The sequence below is a fragment of the Dunckerocampus dactyliophorus genome, chromosome 20 (genome assembly GCF_027744805.1).
Source record: "Dunckerocampus dactyliophorus isolate RoL2022-P2 chromosome 20, RoL_Ddac_1.1, whole genome shotgun sequence".
Classification (NCBI taxonomy): Eukaryota; Metazoa; Chordata; class Actinopteri; order Syngnathiformes; family Syngnathidae; genus Dunckerocampus; species Dunckerocampus dactyliophorus.
The window spans coordinates 9,971,115-9,990,790 of NC_072838.1; the positions used below are offsets into that span (position 1 = coordinate 9,971,115).

Consider the following 19,676-nt stretch of genomic DNA (forward strand, 5'->3'; position numbering starts at 1 on the left):
TCTCTTCACATTAAATGCTTCACAGGTAAGTTGCCAGAATTAAAAAGCGAATTAAACAAAAAAAAAACTGTTCAACGACATCACAAAAAATAGGAGCTCATCAAGAGAGAGTCTCCAAGTAGAACATATGGATATAGATGTAGTAGACAGACACTGTGATTCTTGGGTGTTATCGTTATTCCCTGAGGACTTGAATGAACTTGAAGCGCTCATGATGTTATTGTGTAACTATTCCTTTTGCCAGCATGATGCATCATGCGGACAAGCCGCTATTCAGCTAAAATTAGTACACATAAATGACGTATCTTCACCCATTATCCTTTTTTTTTGTCTTTTAACCTCCTCAAATGGCCAATGTAGTCATAAATAAAGTTTTTACAATTCAAATGTTGACACTAGTCAAAGATCCTTTATATGACAGGAGTGACCTGCGGCAGAATAATATAATAATAATTCAAATATCCACTTTATGACAGGAAGGCTATCTGCTGTTCTTCAAAATATGCTGCAAAAACACGAGGCAAAGATCCTTTTAAGGACAGGAGTGCTCTGCGGGTTGTTTTTTTTCAGGATCTACTGCATCAACACTAATCAAAGATCCTTTTTATGACAGGAGTGCTGTGCTGTTTTTAGGGCTATACTGCAAAAACACCCTCATCTATGTGCCAGGAGTGCGCTGGCGATATAAGGAGTCAGCAAAACAAAAATGCTTGTTCCCAAATTATGAACCGTGCTTTAGAGTAGGGGTTTGTGCGGATCCAGATATCGATAGTATTGATACCTTGGGTACAATCAGTATCGAATCAATACTAGTGTGGTATTTTTCAGTATCTGTGGGGTTTTTGTTGTTGTGCTGTGCATACTGTTACATTGTTGATATTGCTATTTATTTATTTGGATATTTTCAAACTTCATGAATGATTAAAAAAAAAGCCAAAGGATTTGAATGAGAGCCATTAATGAATGCTGTATATTATGCAAGCATAATGTGTCATAAATGCTCACCGTAAGGTTTTTTTATGATTATTCTTTATTTTCCTGCCCCCCCAACCTCCCCTCAGTGTGAGTCAGGGGATGGATGGGAAGAAGAGGAGGAGGAGGAGGAGGAAGAGGAAGATAAACAACACCGCGGTGGGAGGAGGAGCGGGGAAACACGTCAAAGGCGCAGCGTCCTGCTTCTCCACCCACACCAGCAAAGCCACATTAAGGTAAGGTTATCGAGGTGGGGGGTGGGGGGGGGGAAGATGCATTATGCAAATCGGGATGACATGTCAGTCAAGTGACTCGTGTGAGCAACAAATAGGAAAGGCAAGGAGGTTGTGGTGATTTTATTGAAAGAGGGAAAGAGAAGAGAGCGCGGAGATGGGGTGAGTGTTACGTAACGCACAAAGGGAGACGCGTTTTGCCGCATTCGTTCTCGTTTCATCCTCATTTAAAAAGAAAAAACGCAGCATTTTGGAATCCTGAGCAAATATGCAGCCTGCTGGCGCCATTACTCGTCGTTTTCAAGCTTTCTTTAGTCGCCATCTGGAACCTCTCTTAACCTACCGGAGCATCCGCCCTGCCGCGACGATATTGTGGTGATATTCTCTTTTTATTGTCGTGTTCATTGTATTGTAGCCATGTTTTTTGGGGGGCGGGGGTCTTTGCTGCTTAAAACATCCGTTTGTGCTGGGCTGCGAGAGGATGGGGGTGGGTGGGGGACAGGAAGTGTAGGGAGGTGCGGGGGAGGGGGGGGCGGGGGGGCCTTTGGACTGACAGCAGCCCCAAGACAGCATTAGAGACATTTCCATTGTGAGGGGATGTGAACTATGTGATGCTAATAGAAGAGGAGTGCAGCACAGCAGCCTGCAGTTAGTAGAAACAAGTAAAAAAAAACAAAAAAACATTTATGCCCCAGGAGGGGTGAGTTTGGGGGAGAAGAGAAGGGTGAGATGGGGTATCTTTGCCCTTTCTCTACAGGATATAGCACATGCATTGCATTATATGTGGCGCCTATTGCACGTGCAGGATTATATTCATCAGCATATTTACTGTGTTTGTTGGGGATGTTACCGAAATCTTCACCGTAACTGTGCATGATGACATCCATGATGATATCCATATACCGTATCGTTAGACACATACAGTGGTGTGAAAAAGTGTGTTGTCCCTCTCCTGCATGTTGGTCGCACTTAAATGTTTCAGATCATCAAACAAATTTAAGTCTTCGTCAATGACAACACAACTAAACACAAAATGCAGTTTTTCAATGAAAGTTTTTGTTATGAAGGGAGACAAAAAAATCCAAACCTACGTGGCCCTGTGTGAAAAAGTGATTGTCCCGTAAACCTAATAACTGGTTGGGCCCCCCTTAGCAGCAACAACTGCAATCAAGTGTTTGTGATAACTTGCAGTGAGTCTCTTACAGCGCTGTGGGGGAACTTTGGCCCACTCATCTTTGCAGAATTGTTGTAATTCAGCCACATTGGAGGGTTTTCCAGCATGAAGCTCCTTTTTAAGGTCATGCCACAGCATCTCAACAGGATTCAGGTCAGGACTTTGACTAGGCCACTCCAAAGTCTTCATTTTGTTTTTCTCAGTCATTCAGAGGTGGACTTGCTGGTGTGTTTTGGATCATTGTCCTGCTGCAGAACCCAAGTTCCTTTCAGCTTGAGGTCACACACAGATGGCCGGACATTCTCCTTCAGGATATTTTGGTAGACAGCAGAATTCATGGTTGCATTTATCACAGCAAGTCTTCCAGGTCCTGAAGCAGCAAAACAGCCCCACACCATCACACTACCACCACCATATTTTACTGTTGGTAGGATGTGCTTTTTCTGAAATGCGGCGTTACTTTTATCCCAGATATAATGGGACACATACCTTCCAAAAAGTTTTGTCTCGCCAGACCACAGAGTATTTTACCTTTGGGCATCATCAAGATGTTTTCTGGCAAAATTGAGACAACCCATAATGTTCTTTTTGTTCAGCAGTGGTTTTGGTGTTGGAACTCGGCCGTTTTTGCCCAGTGTCTTTCTTATGGTGGAGTCATGAACACTGACTTTAACTGAGGCAAGTGGAGCCTGCAGTTCTTTGGATTTTGTTGTGGAGTCTTTTGTGACCTCTTGGATGAGTTGCCGCCGCGCTCTTGGGGTCATTTTGGTTGGCCGGCCACTCCTGGGAAGGTTCTTTACTTGTCCATGTTTTCGCCCCTTTGTGGATAATGGCTCTCACTGTGGTTTGCTGGAGTCCCAAAGCTTTAGAAATGGCTTTATAACCTTTTCGGGGTGTGGACCACGGGTACATAAATAATGGCTGCTCAGCAGTAAGATATGATATTCATGTGATCTTTTTCTTTGTGTGTCATTCCAGTGAGAATCAGTCCAGGTCAGGGATGCTTCATCAGGACCACCATCGGGCCTACAGAGATCAAGGCGCCAATAATCGCTCCTTTTCGTTGCCAAACGGGAAGTATGACCAAGATGGCAACTTTAACTTCCTGTCCGACAAAGATGACTTCACAGTGATGAGCAATGGCGGAAGAGGCGATGAGAATCAAAACCAGGAGCGTCCTTGTAAACTGGGACCTCTCGGTCCCGCCCCGACAAACTCGTCCTCCCACAAAAACTCAGGCATCCTGTCACCTCGCTCCCGCCAGCCCTGCTGGAGCACGCTGGATCCCCTGCCCGAAATCGAACACGGAGATGACGGGTATGGCCGAGTGCCTCCCGATGGGGCGGAGGAAAGGAGACTGGAGGAAGAGGAGGGGCAGATGATGGCGAAGCACTGGGAGAAAATGGAGCTTCAGAGGAGAAAAAGCAGCATCTCAAGCAGGCACGAGCTGGAGGAGATGATGAGGCTGGAGAATGACGACGAGTGGGGAGACAGCGACTCGGAATCGGACTCTGGTGGGAGCATGTCCGCCTTCAACATGGAGACCGGAGGCGACTGGATGGGAGGCTGGGACCGCATCGGAGTTGGCGAGCCCAAACTGAGCCACCAGGACTTCGACCCGACGAGGAGCAGCTACAGAGAAGCGGCTGCGAGACGACGAAGCTACGGCCGCAAATCCCTGTCCGGGAGCCACCTGGGAAACCTCCTGGAGGAGGGAGCCGAAGATCATCACGGCCAGTCGACCGATTCGGATGGCGAGCTCCCCGAGCTGATGGATGCCGTGTGGACGCTGCGGGACCGCGAGAGGTTCAAGGCGCAAGAGATGGAGAAGCACCAGGTGCAGTTGACCATGTACCGCCGCCTGGCGCTGATCCGCTGGGTCCGTACCCTGCAGGGCCGCATCCAGGAGCAGCAGAACCGCCTGCAGTCCAGCTTTGACGTCATCCTCACGCACAGGAAGGAGCTGCTGCGCATGGGCGCCGCTGTGGTCAATACCGCGCCCGCCACTGCTGTGGGACAATCATAGGACCAACAATCTACGGTGCCTGCATATGAAAACGCAGGTGGCGCTTTAACCCTGAAATGTACGGCCATTTTAGCCAATCGCAAGCCTGAAGAAAGTCATTTGAGGAAAAGGCCCGGAAGCAGTGTATCATCCACTCGGACTCATGGAATTGTGTGCTCACTCCAGAATGTCACACTTTAACGATTTACAAGAAAGATGCAGCGTCAGTCACAAGTTTGGACATAACTTCTTACTTTGTCGAATCAGATGGTGTCTTTTTTTTTTTTTTTTTAATGAAGAAAACCGCTCATGTTTTTCACCAGAGAGCAACAAGCCCCCAAAATGTATAAGTTGCTCTTCTTACAGGCACAGTGAAAAGTGCATTTTTGAGAATTTTTTTTTTTCGTCTCAAACACCAACAAATACTTTTGTTTTATTTTTTAATTAGGAAAAAAGTCGTAGGAGTTGGAGTTACATGTATTTCATTGGAGAGCAACAAGCCCCCCCCAAATATAAATAGTATATATAAACTATTTATTTTTACATGCCCAGTGAAAATAACCTTTTTTGGATTTTTTTTGCTTTTTTTTAATGTAAAAAAAACCCCTCACATGTTGAAGTTGCATGTGTTTCATTAGAGAGCAAAAAGCCCGCAAAATTACTTTTTTTAAAAACATTTTTCTTTGTCCCAACAATTTTTAAAAAATTAATTATTATAATTAATTAGTAACAAAAAATATATATATAAATATATATATAGACATATACATACATACTTTTTTAAATGACAAAAAACCTCATAGACGTTGGTGCTACATGTTTTTCTTTTGGAGAGCAACAAGCCCACAAAATAGTTTTTATTTTTTCATGAGTGAAAATGACTTTTTTTGGGTGGGGGGGTTCCTTTGTTTAAACACCAAAAGATATATATTTTTAAAATTAATTATTATAATTCATTAATAGCAAAAATATAGACCCTATTACCCTCATAGACGTTGAAGTTGCATGTTTTTCCATCTTAGTTTTTTGTTTTACGTCAGTGAAAATGACATTTTTTTAGATTAGTCTCTGTCTCAAACAGCAAAAATCTCTATATTTTTTTTATTAAAAAAAAGCTCATAAAAGTTGGAGATACAACAAGCCCCCCAAAATATATACTGTACGTTTTTATTTTTACATGTACAGTGAAAATTACATTTTTTACAAATTTTTCTTTGTCTCAAAAAACACCAAAATATAATTAGTTGCTTTTTTCGTCAGGTTTTGGACTCGTTTGTGATTTTGCGTGATATTCTGACCGACTGGAATCGATCTCTCCACCGAAGTCAAACGTAAGCGTTGTCATGGAAACGCCTCATTCATGTTGTAACCGTGTTTGTCCTTGATTGTTAAAGCATCCTATAATATCCTGTATATAAAGATGATCCTGGAATCTACCAATAAATATCTAAAGACGTGATAAGAAGTGTTTATTTGTTATGTCGCCAGTGACCGTCTTCTGCAGGGGGGGTTAAATTTAGCACACAGCCTTCTTTTTCTGACTAGTCAGCGTGATTATCAATGTTCTGCGCTATCTAATGTGTTCTTTCCAGCCGGGGGCTGAATGTCCTTTTAGCTAACAATGGCGTCTTTGTCACATGAATGAAAGTTGGTGTGCATGGGGTCCATCACATGGGTTTTGAGGAGTGTGTGTTCTGCAAAGGGTGTGATAGCCGTGTGAGGCTGCAGCGCCCCCAGGCACCGAGATCATCCCACCTCTCTCTCTCCCTCTGCGTGTGTGTGTGTGTGTGTTCACGTAGATACCGCACGTTTAATTTTCAGTGACTACGTGGGGGCCCTCGCCCATTATCCCCTCAAGGGGTCCCGCCCGGCACAGGAGAGCCAAGGCCCAGGGCGAGTCGGGAGTTAATCCCAGGCTGGGCCCGCTAGCGCTCTCTGATGTTCTTATTCTCTTCTCGCCTCTTTGTGGCGCAGCGGAGCCGATTTCCATATTGATCCCCGGCAGAAGGATAACATGTTTACACCAGTGATGAGGGTTTTGTGTGCCGCGTGCATGCGACCGCGTGTAAAACAGGACACGCTGAGAACAAACGCGGCTTTTGATGGGGATTTGTTCAACGCTGAACACGATTTCAAGGTTTCGAGCCGTCGTCTGTGTTATTATAGAACTCATACTGCGCATTATCATGACTCTGGATAATGCTGCGTGTTAATTGACACCGACAGGGAAGGTATTCATTTGACACTTTGCTTATTATTATGGTTGACCCCTGTCAAAATATCAGAAACACCTCTCGGTGTGATGGACTGCAGTCCCGCATTATTGTTTAATTACTAAACATTGTGTAACTTGAAAATTATTCCAATTAATGTCACTATTAATATTTGTTCATTCATTGTTATTATTAATATTATTTGTATATTATTATTTGTAACGGCAGTTGTTGTTTGTTTTGGCCAGGGGTGTCCAAACTTGAAAAATAAAAAAAAATCAAAGCATGAAGGGGACACAATATATATATTTTTAATATATATATATATATATATATTTACATTTTTAATTTTAATTAAAATTTATATAATTTATATATATATATATATATATATATATGTGTGTGTATAATATATTCAGAATATATTATACATATTATATATGTATAATATACTCAGACAATGCATTTTTGTTTTTTTAGCTTTCAATTTTTAATTTTTAACATTTTTAACATTTTTTTAGAATATGCCACATGACAAAAAATGGCCCCCGGGCCTCACCTTGGACAACCCTGATTTAATACAGGCAAACTGTTGTCCAGTACTCAGAAATAATGTCATTATTTTGTATTTATTCATTGAAATGTTATGAAGTTGTATTTATTTTTTGAATGTATAAAAATGACATCATTGATAACCAGCAGCGTCCAGTGACCCAACATGAATATTTGTATATATTACGTGATATCAAATACCCTAAAAGCAAGTCTCCACTTTCATTTAAGTGTCTAAAAATGAAAAAAAAAAAAAAAAACCTCACATTTCGCAAAAACTCTTCTAAATAATCAACAATCAGGACGATCACAAACACACAGCTAGCCTTTGTGTCGCATGGCGCCACGGGGCAGTTTCCTGTTTTGTTACGCAATTCAGAACAGTTTACCACACACATTTCAGATAAGCTGTTTCCTCTGTCGTTAGCATCACTGGACGATCACAAGTTTGTTTTTCAGTTGTGGACCTGCAACATGGCCCGGGGAGGTGAATCAACAACGTCCACTAGAGGGCGACACTGGATAACAAACACATTATGACGAGGTCATCAATGGTTGCAGTTTTACACGTCTGGACGCTAGGGGGCAGTGTTTTGGCCTATATGTAGCGTTTCATCAAAATAATGAACTGTAGTTCCAAAGTACAGTATATTTAAGACTAAATTAAATTAAATTAAATTAAATTAAATTAAATTAAATTAAATTAAATTAAATTAAATTAAAATACAATAAAATAAAATAAAGTGTTTTCAGACAGAAAAATATTTAACAAATACTTGTTTTAGTTCAGTAGCGTGCACTTTCAGGTCAAGTGTGGCCCAGGAGCACATTCTTGATATTAATAACACAAATCTGAGACGCATGCTGTTTTATCCTTTACATAATGTATGTAGATATACAGTAAATTCGTACAAATTGGGTTGGACTTTATTGCAAAATGAAAAATACCAAAACGGCCCCCACAATCCTTTGATTTTTTTTTAGTATGTATTTTAGCATTACACTAGAGCGAGTCATAGTTTCTATTTGTGCAGAAATCATTCAAAACGGTGTTCAACACCTTCTTCTTTTGGACAATATTTCTTGTATTACACTCCTGCTGTGGCCAAGGCTTTGCCTGGTGTGTGTGTGTGTGTGTGTGTGTGGAGGTGGGGGGGTGTCTTTTTGAACATAGAAATGCATATAGAAGCTATCATAGACTCCCTCACCCCTTCTTTCCTCTGCCTGATGTGGTGTGACAGTGTGTTAGCCCGCAGCACTCTGCTGGCGTGGAAACAATCAGCTTTGACAGAAAGGGGGTGGAGGAGGTGGTGCTGGTGGTGGTGGTGGTGGGGGGGGGAGGTGAGGAAGGGTGAGGAAGGGTAGAGGGAAGTTGCGGCCGGAGGACTGGGTATGATGAACTGGATAGAAAGACTTGTCGACTTGAGGCACCAAGCTGCGTGGAAGGATGAAGGGATGCCAAACCTGACGTCTGAACCTCTTAAAAAGTCATTTGCAAAATCCCAGTTTAGCTCGGGAGCGTTTTTGTTCACCTTAAACGGAGAACGGTGACACCGAAATGTCACTGTCAACGTCAAGCAACGATAATATAAACTCAGTCAAAACCAAAGACGTACTTGTACGTTTTTATGAACCCGAACGCCCGTTCCCAACAATGTATCCGTACATTTTTTACCTTTTTTTGCACGAGAGGGAAAAAGAGGTGATGACGTAACTCTCCGCGAATGGATTTCACTTTTAAGCCATAAAAACGGCCACAGTGTGGCAGAAGTGCATTTGAGAAGAGCTCGGCGGGGATCATGTGGCGGGAAAAATCACACATGACAGGAAGGAGGAAGTGAGGGAGCGTGGAGGATGTTTTTCATTGGCAACAAAGCCACAAAATATTAGTTTCTCTTTATAAGTCAGTGAAAATGACATTTTCTAGATTATTCTTTAAGTCTCAAAACACCAAAAATATATATTTTTGATTTTTTTTTTTTATTAAAAAACCTCACAAAAGTTGGAGTTACATGTTTTTCATTGGAGAGCAACAAGCCCAGCCCCCAAATATGTTTTTCTTTTTACATATACAGTGAAAATGACATTTTTAGAAATTTTTTTCTTTGTCTCAAAAAACACCAAAAGAGGTGATGACGCAACTCTCCACTAATGGATTTCACTTTTAAGCCATAAAAACGGCCACAAGGTGGCAGAAGTGCATTCCGGCAGGGATCATGTGACCGGAAAAATCACACATGACGGGAAGGAGGAAGTGAGGGTGCGTGGAGGAGCGTAGGAACATTTCGAACAAAGAACATCATACCAACAGTAAAATATGGTGGTGGTAGTGTGATGGTCTGGGGCTGTTTTTCTGCTTCCGGACCTGGAAGACTTGTTGTGAGAAATGAAACCATGAATTCTGCTGTCTACCAAAAAATCAGGGTAAAAACTTTTCCACACGACTGCATGTGTCTTCGACTCACAAACACGTCTCTAGTCCGTCTGTCCTGGGGACGACACTTCCTCATTGTCACTAAATGACTGCAAGATGCATTCAGGGACACTCCGAACACCACAGCAACGTCTTTATTCTAAATGTATGTGTGGTCTAAATAAACCAAAATACGAAGAAAAACAATAAGTGGATATTCTTATCACTCATGTTGCAACTGTTAAGGCGGAAATGCAATTTTCTGCATTTGAGTATGCTCAGGAAACCCAGAAAACACACTCATAGCATGTGAATTCAACTGAAATGACTTGGTGTCTTTGAACGCAACCCCTCATTGGTCATAATAACAGGGTTCAAGTGTGATTCATATGTTCTGCTTCGATTAAACTAGAAAACGAGTGTTCGGTACGTGAATTTTCAGATATTTGGGGCTACTAATGATGGTCCTGTCCTGCCATTTATCTTTCTTTCCATAACATGCAGACAAAATGGGCATATTTCAGACATAGTTTGCAAATGATAATCATGATTGATCCATTTGAAAACTGCGATTAATCTGATTAATAATTCGAATCGTTCGACAGCCCCAGCGAAAATATCACCTAACAACTTGTTGAACTGCACAGAAGAGCAACCTTTGTGACCTTGTTGCCACTCAGCCACTTGACTCTGTCCACTGATGAAGTTAGCTCAACAATAGAGTCCATTAGAGGAGCTACGTGTGTGTGCGTTTGTGCGTTCGCGCGCGTGTGTGTGTGTGTGTGAGACGGCTCAGCTGCCTCGCCCGCTTTAACCAGCTAATAAATATGAAAAACAGCAGGTTAAAGTTTTTATTCGTCTCCCGGCTGAAAGGATTATCGTCTTCTATAGAGTGGTGTGAAAAATCCCCCAAACCTCATAATGCTCAATGTTGCCCCATAAAACGGCGCTGGACAAAAGAGGGAGAAAGGGAGCTTTTTCACGCATAAGGGGTTTTCTCAAGAACACATTGAGTGGAGCAGGGCCCGGGACCCGCCCATAGATTATGCGCTTGTCAAGTGAAAGCACGGCTGGGAGCGGCAGGTGCGTGTGCCAGGCATGAGGGGCGGGTGGGGGTCAGAAGGGTCTGGTGACCACGCTCTATGTGCGTGCGTGCGTGTGTGTGTGTGTGTGTGTCTACAGAGAATGCCACGCAGCTGCCGGCAGGAATGTTTGCACATTGTCACTTCCATTTAACTTGCTCTTTTTCTTTTGTCTCCTCCCTCCACACCCACTGTAGACCCCCGTGGCTGACCGAGGGTCCCCCCTTTCCTCTTCTGAGGCGCAAAGTTGGAGCTAAACGGCGACACTTTGTCCACAAAAGCCACATATGGAGCAGGTCGTGCCCACCTGAGTGCTGTGAAATTGAGGATTGATCGATAAATAGACACTTTGTTGAGATGCATGCATTTTTTTCTTATTTAATCATAATAATAATACTGTTTAAAAGTAACATTTCAATTTATTAATTGATTTTTTGGGGTATTTTTACCAATACCACCCAATAATACCATATCTTTTCTAGTTTTAATGCATTTTCTTGCATTGCGTTCAGCAGGGGTCCATCTAAATAGTCTTCCAACGCGGTGTCGCTGTTTTGTGGATTTTTTCGGTGCAATTTTTTTTACAGCACACGAACACCGTCACAGGCCGAGCCTGGCCCTTTAAGAAGAATTGCATTGCGGAAAGCTGAGTGCTGTAGTTCTGTGCTTGAGCACAGGCAGCGGTGTCTCTCTCTATTCTCTCCTTTCTGTCTGCTGCATCCTGATTGGCTGTAGACCATTGTCGATGCATCTCCTTCTCCGGTTGCGGTCACGGCTACCAAACTAGCGAACTGTGTGAGCTGCTTCCTGACCGCCAAGACTGTAAGCGATAGAAGAACAAGAAGAAGCTTATCGTGTGAGGAAAATACGACAGGAGCGATACGGTTTTACAAGGATTACAAGAACGCTACAGCCAAATGGCACCAGGACGAAGAGGCACGGCCATAGGAGTGAAACATATATGAGTCACTTAATCATTTCTTATGTCCAACCTAGTAGGTTGATCATTAAAAAACAACAATTTGGACTTTGAGAGCGTCTAAACAAGAGAGAAATGTGAGAAAATGTTAATGCCTGTCTGAGAAAAGGGTATAAAGGGTATGGCGAGGGGTTTTACATCCTTAAAAGATATATAATAATTGTAAAAAAATATATATAGTTGGCTACTTCACGGATTTCACTTATTGCGGGCTATTTTGGGAACCCGTACCCCGCGATAAACGAGGGAACACTGTATTGATAATAAGGATACCAAGGGTAGGATCAGTATGATCGCATGATGAGCTCATTCGCTACTGCCGTGTTGTTTATATTGCTACATTGTAGACCATATGCATATTTATACAGTGGAACCTTGATTAGCGTATGTAGTTTTCGGTTAACGTTGAAAATTTACCCCAAAACTTTGCCTCGGTTTGGATTCTTTTCCGGTTTGCGTACAATATGGTACATTATTACCCTACCTGAGTCCAACTGTTTTCTTCATGTATTAGCAGCCTATTAGCTTGCTCATACATGGAAACAGGAACCGGCAGTCAGTTCCGTCGCCCGCCTATGACGTCATCAGTGGTTGACGCTGTAGTTCTGTGCCAACTAACACAGTTACACCACATAAAACAATTCTAAATGATGAATGAAAATGATAGATGAACATTTAAGGTTACTTGATGATGTGTTGACAAAGAGTCAATGTGGCAGCGAGATCAACACGGACACCACCTTCGTGTTTTGCCATGAGTTATTTCTTGAGTTCAACAGTGTTTCTCACCTTCTTTGTCAAAATGCTGCCACTTGCAACTTTCTTTAGCTCCATTTTGGGTTATTTTGCAGCCGTAATCAAAGGAAAAGCAGAGACTTTGAGGTGAGAAAGTCATATTTCTCACTTCCTGTATTCCAAATGCACTCTTTGCCAATTTTAAATACATAGGAAAATGATAAGGCAATGTGGTAAAATAGGAGTCAGGGTTTAAAATCACTGTAAATAAATTATATAACAGTCATAATACATAATACTAAATATATAATAATAACCAATGAAAAGTTAATCGTAGGATGATGAGTGAGGACACACAATGTACTCCCAAAGAAAGCAAATATTAACAATAGTTGCTGTATTTTAGGAATGAAGGGCTTGTATGTTTATTAAAAATTGAAATATTTCACTCTGTGAACAATATTCCAATTCATTCAAATGCACATGTATATTGTTCAATTGGTTTTTGTTTGCCGTGTCCTTTATTCTGACAACAATCAACAAATTCAAGGCAAAAATCACCAAATCATTCAATGAGGCCAATGAGAAAATGTCAAGTAAAAAGTATCGGCATCAGTATTGGCAATATTAGTCCTATACTGACCTGTAATCGGATCGAAACCAGAATTTGCACCCCTAGTATTCAGGGGTTTTATTCAACTCCAGTTTTGACATATGGTGGCCCGTCAACCAAACTGTTTAATAATGCAGCTCATGAATTTATCTCTGCAACTTTGGCAAAAATCAATCAAATAACACGCAGAATGCAAATTCCCAGACTAATCTCCTGTCACGTGGCCTTTCACGCAGTCTCTTATCTTTTATGGTCATGCATTGCCAATCAAGTGAGTGCATTGTATCTCCCAAAAGAAGACAGTCATTGGCTACATGCTGACCCACCAACGCTGCATCCCAGCCCACCAAAATGGCCTATTCGCACCGTATTTCGGTGTCTAATCTCTGCTGTCCCATTCCCAACTGTGGCCTAAGGCTATGTGTGGGTCCTCGCTTAATCCCCCACCCTCCGCCCCTGCCCACTCACCACACCTATCCCACTGGGGATTTGGCAAAACTGTTACATGTCAGCGTCGCTCTACGCCGCTTTTTCACGCCGTCTTCCAGCAAAAAGGGATTAATGGCTCCACCATTATGTACAATGAGAATGAATAACAAACAGCCGTCTGTTTATCCTGCAAGGAAAAGTGTGTCCTTTTGCTCTTTTATCAAACTGTCTTTGAGAATGGGTGGGTGGGGGGTGTTGCGCGGAGGAGACGCGCCAGCGAGGGTGTTGCCCGAAATGAGCATGTTCATTTGCCATCTGATGTTTTTAGCCAACAGAATTACAGTTTTCTGGATGCATATGCATGCAGCGATGTTACAGTGATGAGAACAATCCACAACAAAGTTGATCAATTTGCTTTTACTTCAAAATTAAAAAAATATATTTACATTACATTTATTTATTAACTGGTAAATAAAAAATTATTTTTTAAGTTGTATTAGAGGGGCAGCGGAGCTCACTCTCCAGCAGACTCCTCCAGTTCCGTTCCCACAGTGAACGCTACAGGACTTCATTCATTCCACATGCTATCCTGCTCTACAAGACCTCACCTGTCTGTAAAAGATCTGTTACGCTATCCTGTTACACCCCTGCTGTTCCTATTATTTTGTCCCTGCCTTTTCCTCCTTTCCTTTTTTCCCCCCCCCCCCACAGAACTCCCTTCTCGCGCAGGAGGCGGTTCCACTGGGCACACCTGTAATTGATTGCAGCAGCTACTTAGGCTCACGGCTTTCAGGTGAGTATTGCTGGATTATCCCCTTTGTCTTCCATGCCGTTCAGACAGCCGCTCTTCCTCGGTATGTAAACCTCTTCCGCCATTTAATTCCGCTGCATTTTATCTTGTAGTTCGAGCACTACACTACACGACTACTACGCTACTGCTCCATGTTGTGCCTTCTGCCCCTGTTAAACCTTTTTGGACTGCATTAAAGAATATATATATTTTTGTTGCAACTCTGGTCTCTGCATCTGGGGTCCACCATTTCACAGAACAAGATCATTCGCAACACCATTGCACTGTACTGTCTGTCCTCCCTTGCATTAAGTGTACATTTACTTGCATTTACCATATTTGCACACACTATTTGTAAATATGCAAATCTTGTTTAGCTTATATTCTTTTAATTGATCTTATATTTTGTATATATTATTCACATTGCATTTCATTTTACCTAGTGTGTTTGTCTTTTTCTTCTGCAACTGAGCAGTAGATCAATAAAGTCTAAATATTTATTATAACTTGTGGTTGATTTTTGTTTTTTGAATAATTTGACAAGAAATTGTTGATGATTTATGAATTTTGCAAAAGCAAAGGGCTTTTTGATTCATGATTGTCATAATAAATTATGTATTTTGTTATTCGTGTATTGCAGTATGTGTCGATGTTATAGCAGTACAATAATACTTGAGTAACTTGAGGAGAAAAAATTGTGTTTTGCTGCTCCATAATGTGGTGTAGTGATAATTTAACTGAATTTAAGCAACCAAATATGGTTCCTTGTCGCACAAGGGGGCTGTTGAAGTATCCGAGTATTAGTCGAAGAGATTTTTCCTCATTGTGGGCAGGAAATATGATCAAGCAGGTAAACAAATAAATAAATGCGTATGTTTGTTGTCAAACTTCTCTGGTTGTTTTTGTGCTAGTCATTAGCCATTCTAACCTGGCAACGTGCTATTTATGTTAGCATTTTTTAATGTGAGCAGCGATTTTATTTTCCGCCAAGTGCGCCCCGAGCAAGATGAGAAGATGACAGCTCTCACGAAGGAATATGCGTTTAAGTAACAGATCATATTGCAAATGAAGAGTAGAATGGATGAGTTGGAGCGAAACACACACATGAACGAGGAAGTTGGTGTCGAAATAACAACAAAAGTCACTGTTGTAAAGTTTGCCAACAGGTAAAAGAAAATGTCAAAACGGGGGAAAAAGCTGAAAGGAAGAAATGTCAACATGAATGATATCACTGAGAAAGTAGGGGTGGGCAATACTGCGCATTCTGGTATTGATCTGATACCTAGTGTGGCTGATATCAATACTTGAAATTTGATTTGAGACCTTGCACACAACTCTACTTGGACAAAAAATCCCCACACTTACTGTAATTTCTGTAGTTTTTTCATTGAAAATGAATGGGCAATTGATTTGGCTCCCCCTACTGGTAGAAATGATTTCAAGTTTTTGCAACATTCTGCTTATTCTGTAGTGAAACATGGCTCAGGAGGTCGAGTGGTTGTTTTTCAACCCGATGGTTTCTGGGTCAATCCCACTGTAATCAGTCAGCTCACTTTTACATTTTAAAATTCAGTCTGCATTTTTACTTTCCATCTTTTCAAATTCTGCCATTTTTAGTCTGCTAAAAACAAATGGACAAATTAAAAGGTGCCTCCTACTTGTGGGAAATCATTCTACTTCTTTTACATCGTGACACGGCTCAGTTGGTAGGTTGGTCATCTCCCAACCCGATGGTTGCTGGTTTGATCCCTGTGTAAATGTTCAAAATATTTACACACTTCGAAAATCATTCTCCATTTTTCACTTCCAACATTCTGATCTGGAAAGCCGAGCAAGTTATCGGCACTCTGTCCGAAGCGTTTTTAACAGTGAGAGACAGGAGGACATTGGACGAACTGTTCTCCATCATGGACAACCCCACCCACCCACTCCATCGGACAATAGAGGGGCAGCAGAGCTCATTCTCCAACAGACTCATCCAGTTCCGTTCCCACAGTGAACGCTACAGGACTTCATTCTTTGCGATCCTGACTTACCTGTCTGTAGAGTGCAAATTTCCTTGGATTTACAATATTTTCACATACTATTTGTAAATATGCAAATCTTGTTTATCTTATACTGTATTTGTTTAGTTTTATTATATTTTACTCATATCGCACTGCATTTTATTTTGAGGGTTTGTCTTTTTCTTCTGCAAATGAGCTACTGTAATCAAGCAATTTCCCTTGTGGATCAATAAAGTATGTCCAAGTCTAAAACGTTCAACTCATACAGAAAATGTAAGCCGTCTAACGGGACTTTTGAAAAAATCCCACATTTTCTATCGTTGAATGTTTTCTGTGACATTTTCCCATTGAAAAGGAATGGACTATTTCAAAGTTGTGCATAGAAATGAATTTTACATTGAGCATTTACATGTAGCATTCTGCTGATCCTGTGCACGGTGGAATGACTCAGATCGGAGAGTGGCTGGCTCGCAACCTGTTGGTTGCTGGTTCGATCCTCGGCTGGTGAATCGATTGCAACATTCATTCCACATTTCAGTTTAGCTTCAGCAGTCACAGGCACATTTCTGCTGACGTTTTTTCCCTCTAGTTAATAATACAATTTTGCTGCTATTGTCCAGGTGCAGGTTCATAAATTATTTTCAGACTTGCGATCAGGAAACTACAAATCCCGGCCTAAATTCTGACAAACCCTTCCACAAAACCTCCCACCTCCGCAACTGCCAAGGCGGACAGAGCTGCTCGGCTGGAACATGTGTAAATGAAATATGAAACAGTGTGTGCGATAAACTGGTAGATAATCATCTTTTCATTAAAACTTTCATCCCGAGCGACTTAAATATTCAAGAGGCCAATTACGGCGCTTTGTATCGCGTTCTCTCGCACTCTCATGGCTATCCTTTAACAAGAGCAGTCAGGGTGTGCGGCTTCGGGGCTTGAGTGAGAGCATCATTACGGAGTGGTCCGGTGGCGGCATGGGGGGGGGGGTGACCTCGCGTCCCTCGGTGCAGGCCGTCCAAAAAGTGGGATAGGGAGCGGAGAAAAAGGAGATGTTGCAGGTGCAATGCATGGATGGAAGGAAAACAGCGGAGACGAGTATAGATTTTGCAGGGAGATAGTGCCACAAATGGGGTGCATGAGTCTCTTGTCTGCCTGTGTGTGTGTGTGTGTGTGTGTGTGTGTGTGCCCACAGGCTATTCCTGTGTGAGCTTGCGATAAAGGGGGGAAAAAAGGGAGAGGAAGTACAATGGGGGGTGTGTAGGAGGAAGTTAGTTGGTTGGGTGATGAGAAAGAGAGTAGAGCGCTTCCTCTGTGCTTTCAAAGCCTCTGGATCTGGTCTCTCTCTTTCCACACACACACTTGTTCTCCCCCAAACCAACTCCCTCCCTCCCTCTCCCTCTCTCCCTCTCTCCCTCTCTCCCTCTCTCTCTCTCCCATGAAAACGAGCGTCTTGGCAGGGTAATTAAGAATGGCCTCTAAACACAGGAGTATGGCAGCCACGCTCCAGATGAAAGTAAATGATTAAAATAATTACAGGCTGCGAGATGACGAGCCGGAGTGCGGGGTGGCCGCCGGACATTTGTCGGTAATTAGATAATTAATCTGAATGCAAATGATGAGCCCTAACGAAGCAGTCAAGCTGAACCGGCGACAACTGCCGTGAGTGAAATGGGAAGGGGAAGGGAGTGGTAGTGGGGGAGAAAGATGAAAAGGCATGGAAGGGAAAGAGGAAAACACGTCTATATTGAGAGTGTAAAATATCCATCCGCGTCAAAAATCAGCATCGTGATTTAGCTTCTTCTGTAGTTGACAGCTCCTGACTGTGACAAGCAGAGTTGTTAAAAATACCCAAAAAGGGCCTCAGTCACGTCAGCCGAAATGTCAAATGAAGGGTACTGACGCGCTGCGCACGGCACCCGAGGAGGCAAACAGAACTGCACCCTTTAAACGCGTGAGCAAACTGTGGATTTAGTCGCCGGGTTGCCGACACACTCATTATTTCTCACGCTTGCCGACGCTGTCAGCATTCGTATACCTGCTGTCAGCTGCTGTAAACGTCAGGTGAAGATCAACTTAGAATGAGCGCGTTCCTGCCGCTTCGTATTGATGATCACAGCCACACTTTGGAAATGTCAGACAATCCGCAGCAATTAGTGTACAATTAGTCTTCCCTTGACGCCACTTTACGGTAAATGTGCCCTTAAAAGGGGTAATAGATGGAGGGTTGACACGCGCCGTCTTTTCACATCCCTTTTCATAAACTCTCTGTTCTACGACGGAGTATTAGGGCCACATCGGGGAAAAAAATCTGCAAAAAAGCTGCAAATTTACAAGAAAAAAAGTCATAATACTACAAGAATGAAGCCGTACATTTATGAGAAAAAAGTCGTAAATTTACGGGAATAAAGTTGTACATTTTGAAGAATAAAGCCGTAATACGTAAGTCCCCCCTTTTCATAGCTGTCTCAGGCAATGCCTGTAACATAAAGTTGCGAGTTTTTTTGTCTTTATTCTCAAAATCACAGATTATTTTAATACTCCGTCGTGACAGGCTGAGGCAACTATGAAAAAAGGGGAACTTATGTGACCTTTGGCCTTGGGCAAAGGTAATATTACGGCTTCTTTTCTCATACATTTACGACTTTATTCTAGTAAGTTTACGACTTTATTCGCAAAATCTCTAATTTTTTGTTTCAATGCAGCCCTCTGTCGTACTATTCTTTTCTGTTCCAATTACAAAATGGTAACTTAAAAAAATTCGATATATGTTTTGATCTTCTTGAGCTATGACGGAGTATTAGGGCCACATTGAAACAAAAAAAATCGCGTCCGAGATTTTGAGAATAAAGTCGTAAATTTACAAGAATAAAGTCGTACATTCATGAGAAAAAAGTCGTAAAATTTTCGAGAAAAAAGTCGTAATTTTAGGAGAATAACGTTGTAAATTTACGAGAAAAAAAGTAACGGTACCTTTTACCCAAGGTCAAAGGTCACATAAATCCTCCCTTTTCACGGCTATCTCAGGCAATGCCTGTTACAACGGAGTATTAAAATAATCGTAGATTTCGACAACAAAGTCGTGAATTTAGACGAAACAGATCGTAATATTGTGAGAATAAAGTCGTAATTTTACAAGAATAAAGTCGTACATTTATGAGGAAAAAGTCGTAAAATTTGCGAGAAAAAAAGTCGTAAATTTAGGAGAATAAAGTTGTAAATTTACAAGAAAAAAAGTCGTAATAGTACCTTTACCCAAGGTTACTCCGTGGTATTGAGCCACTTGATTGCATTTGTTCTTTTGTTTTTATTTTTGCTAAGAAAATATTAATTGTCCTGTGACTTGAGTTTAGCGGGATTAACAACAGTAGACTTAATTGGGAAGTGTTTTTTATGTCTTTATTATTTATTTTAAAATAATTCAGTTACTTTTGGTTATTTATTTTCAACACATATGTTCCACTTTCATTGTGTTATATCATA

At 41.7% G+C, this 19,676-nt stretch overlaps 1 protein-coding gene across 3 annotated transcripts; it reads left to right on the forward strand.

Moving 5' to 3' along the window:
* The first annotated feature begins 1,050 nt into the window (after positions 1–1,050).
* LOC129173675 (uncharacterized) lies at positions 1,051–4,991 on the forward strand. Of its 3 annotated transcripts, none has more exons than XM_054764771.1 (2): positions 1,051–1,208; positions 3,358–4,991. In XM_054764771.1, exons 1-2 carry the CDS (start codon positions 1,075–1,077, stop codon positions 4,403–4,405), a joined length of 1,182 nt encoding a protein of 393 aa, XP_054620746.1. In that variant the 5' UTR covers positions 1,051–1,074; the 3' UTR covers positions 4,406–4,991. The 3 variants fall into 3 exon arrangements, with proteins under 3 accessions (XP_054620746.1, XP_054620748.1, XP_054620747.1); XM_054764773.1 differs by lacking the exon at positions 1,051–1,208 and adding an exon at positions 1,230–1,367; XM_054764772.1 differs by lacking the exon at positions 1,051–1,208 and adding an exon at positions 1,374–1,580.
* Positions 4,992–19,676: the final 14,685 nt, after the last annotated feature.

Coding starts and splice junctions, on each gene's coding strand:
- LOC129173675 (XM_054764771.1), top strand. CDS start 1,075: ATGGATGGGAAGAAGAGGAGGAGGAGGAGGAGGAAGAGGAAGATAAAC. Junction 1,209..3,357: donor ACCAGCAAAGCCACATTAAG/GTAAGGTTATCG, acceptor GTGTCATTCCAG/TGAGAATCAGTCCAGGTCAG.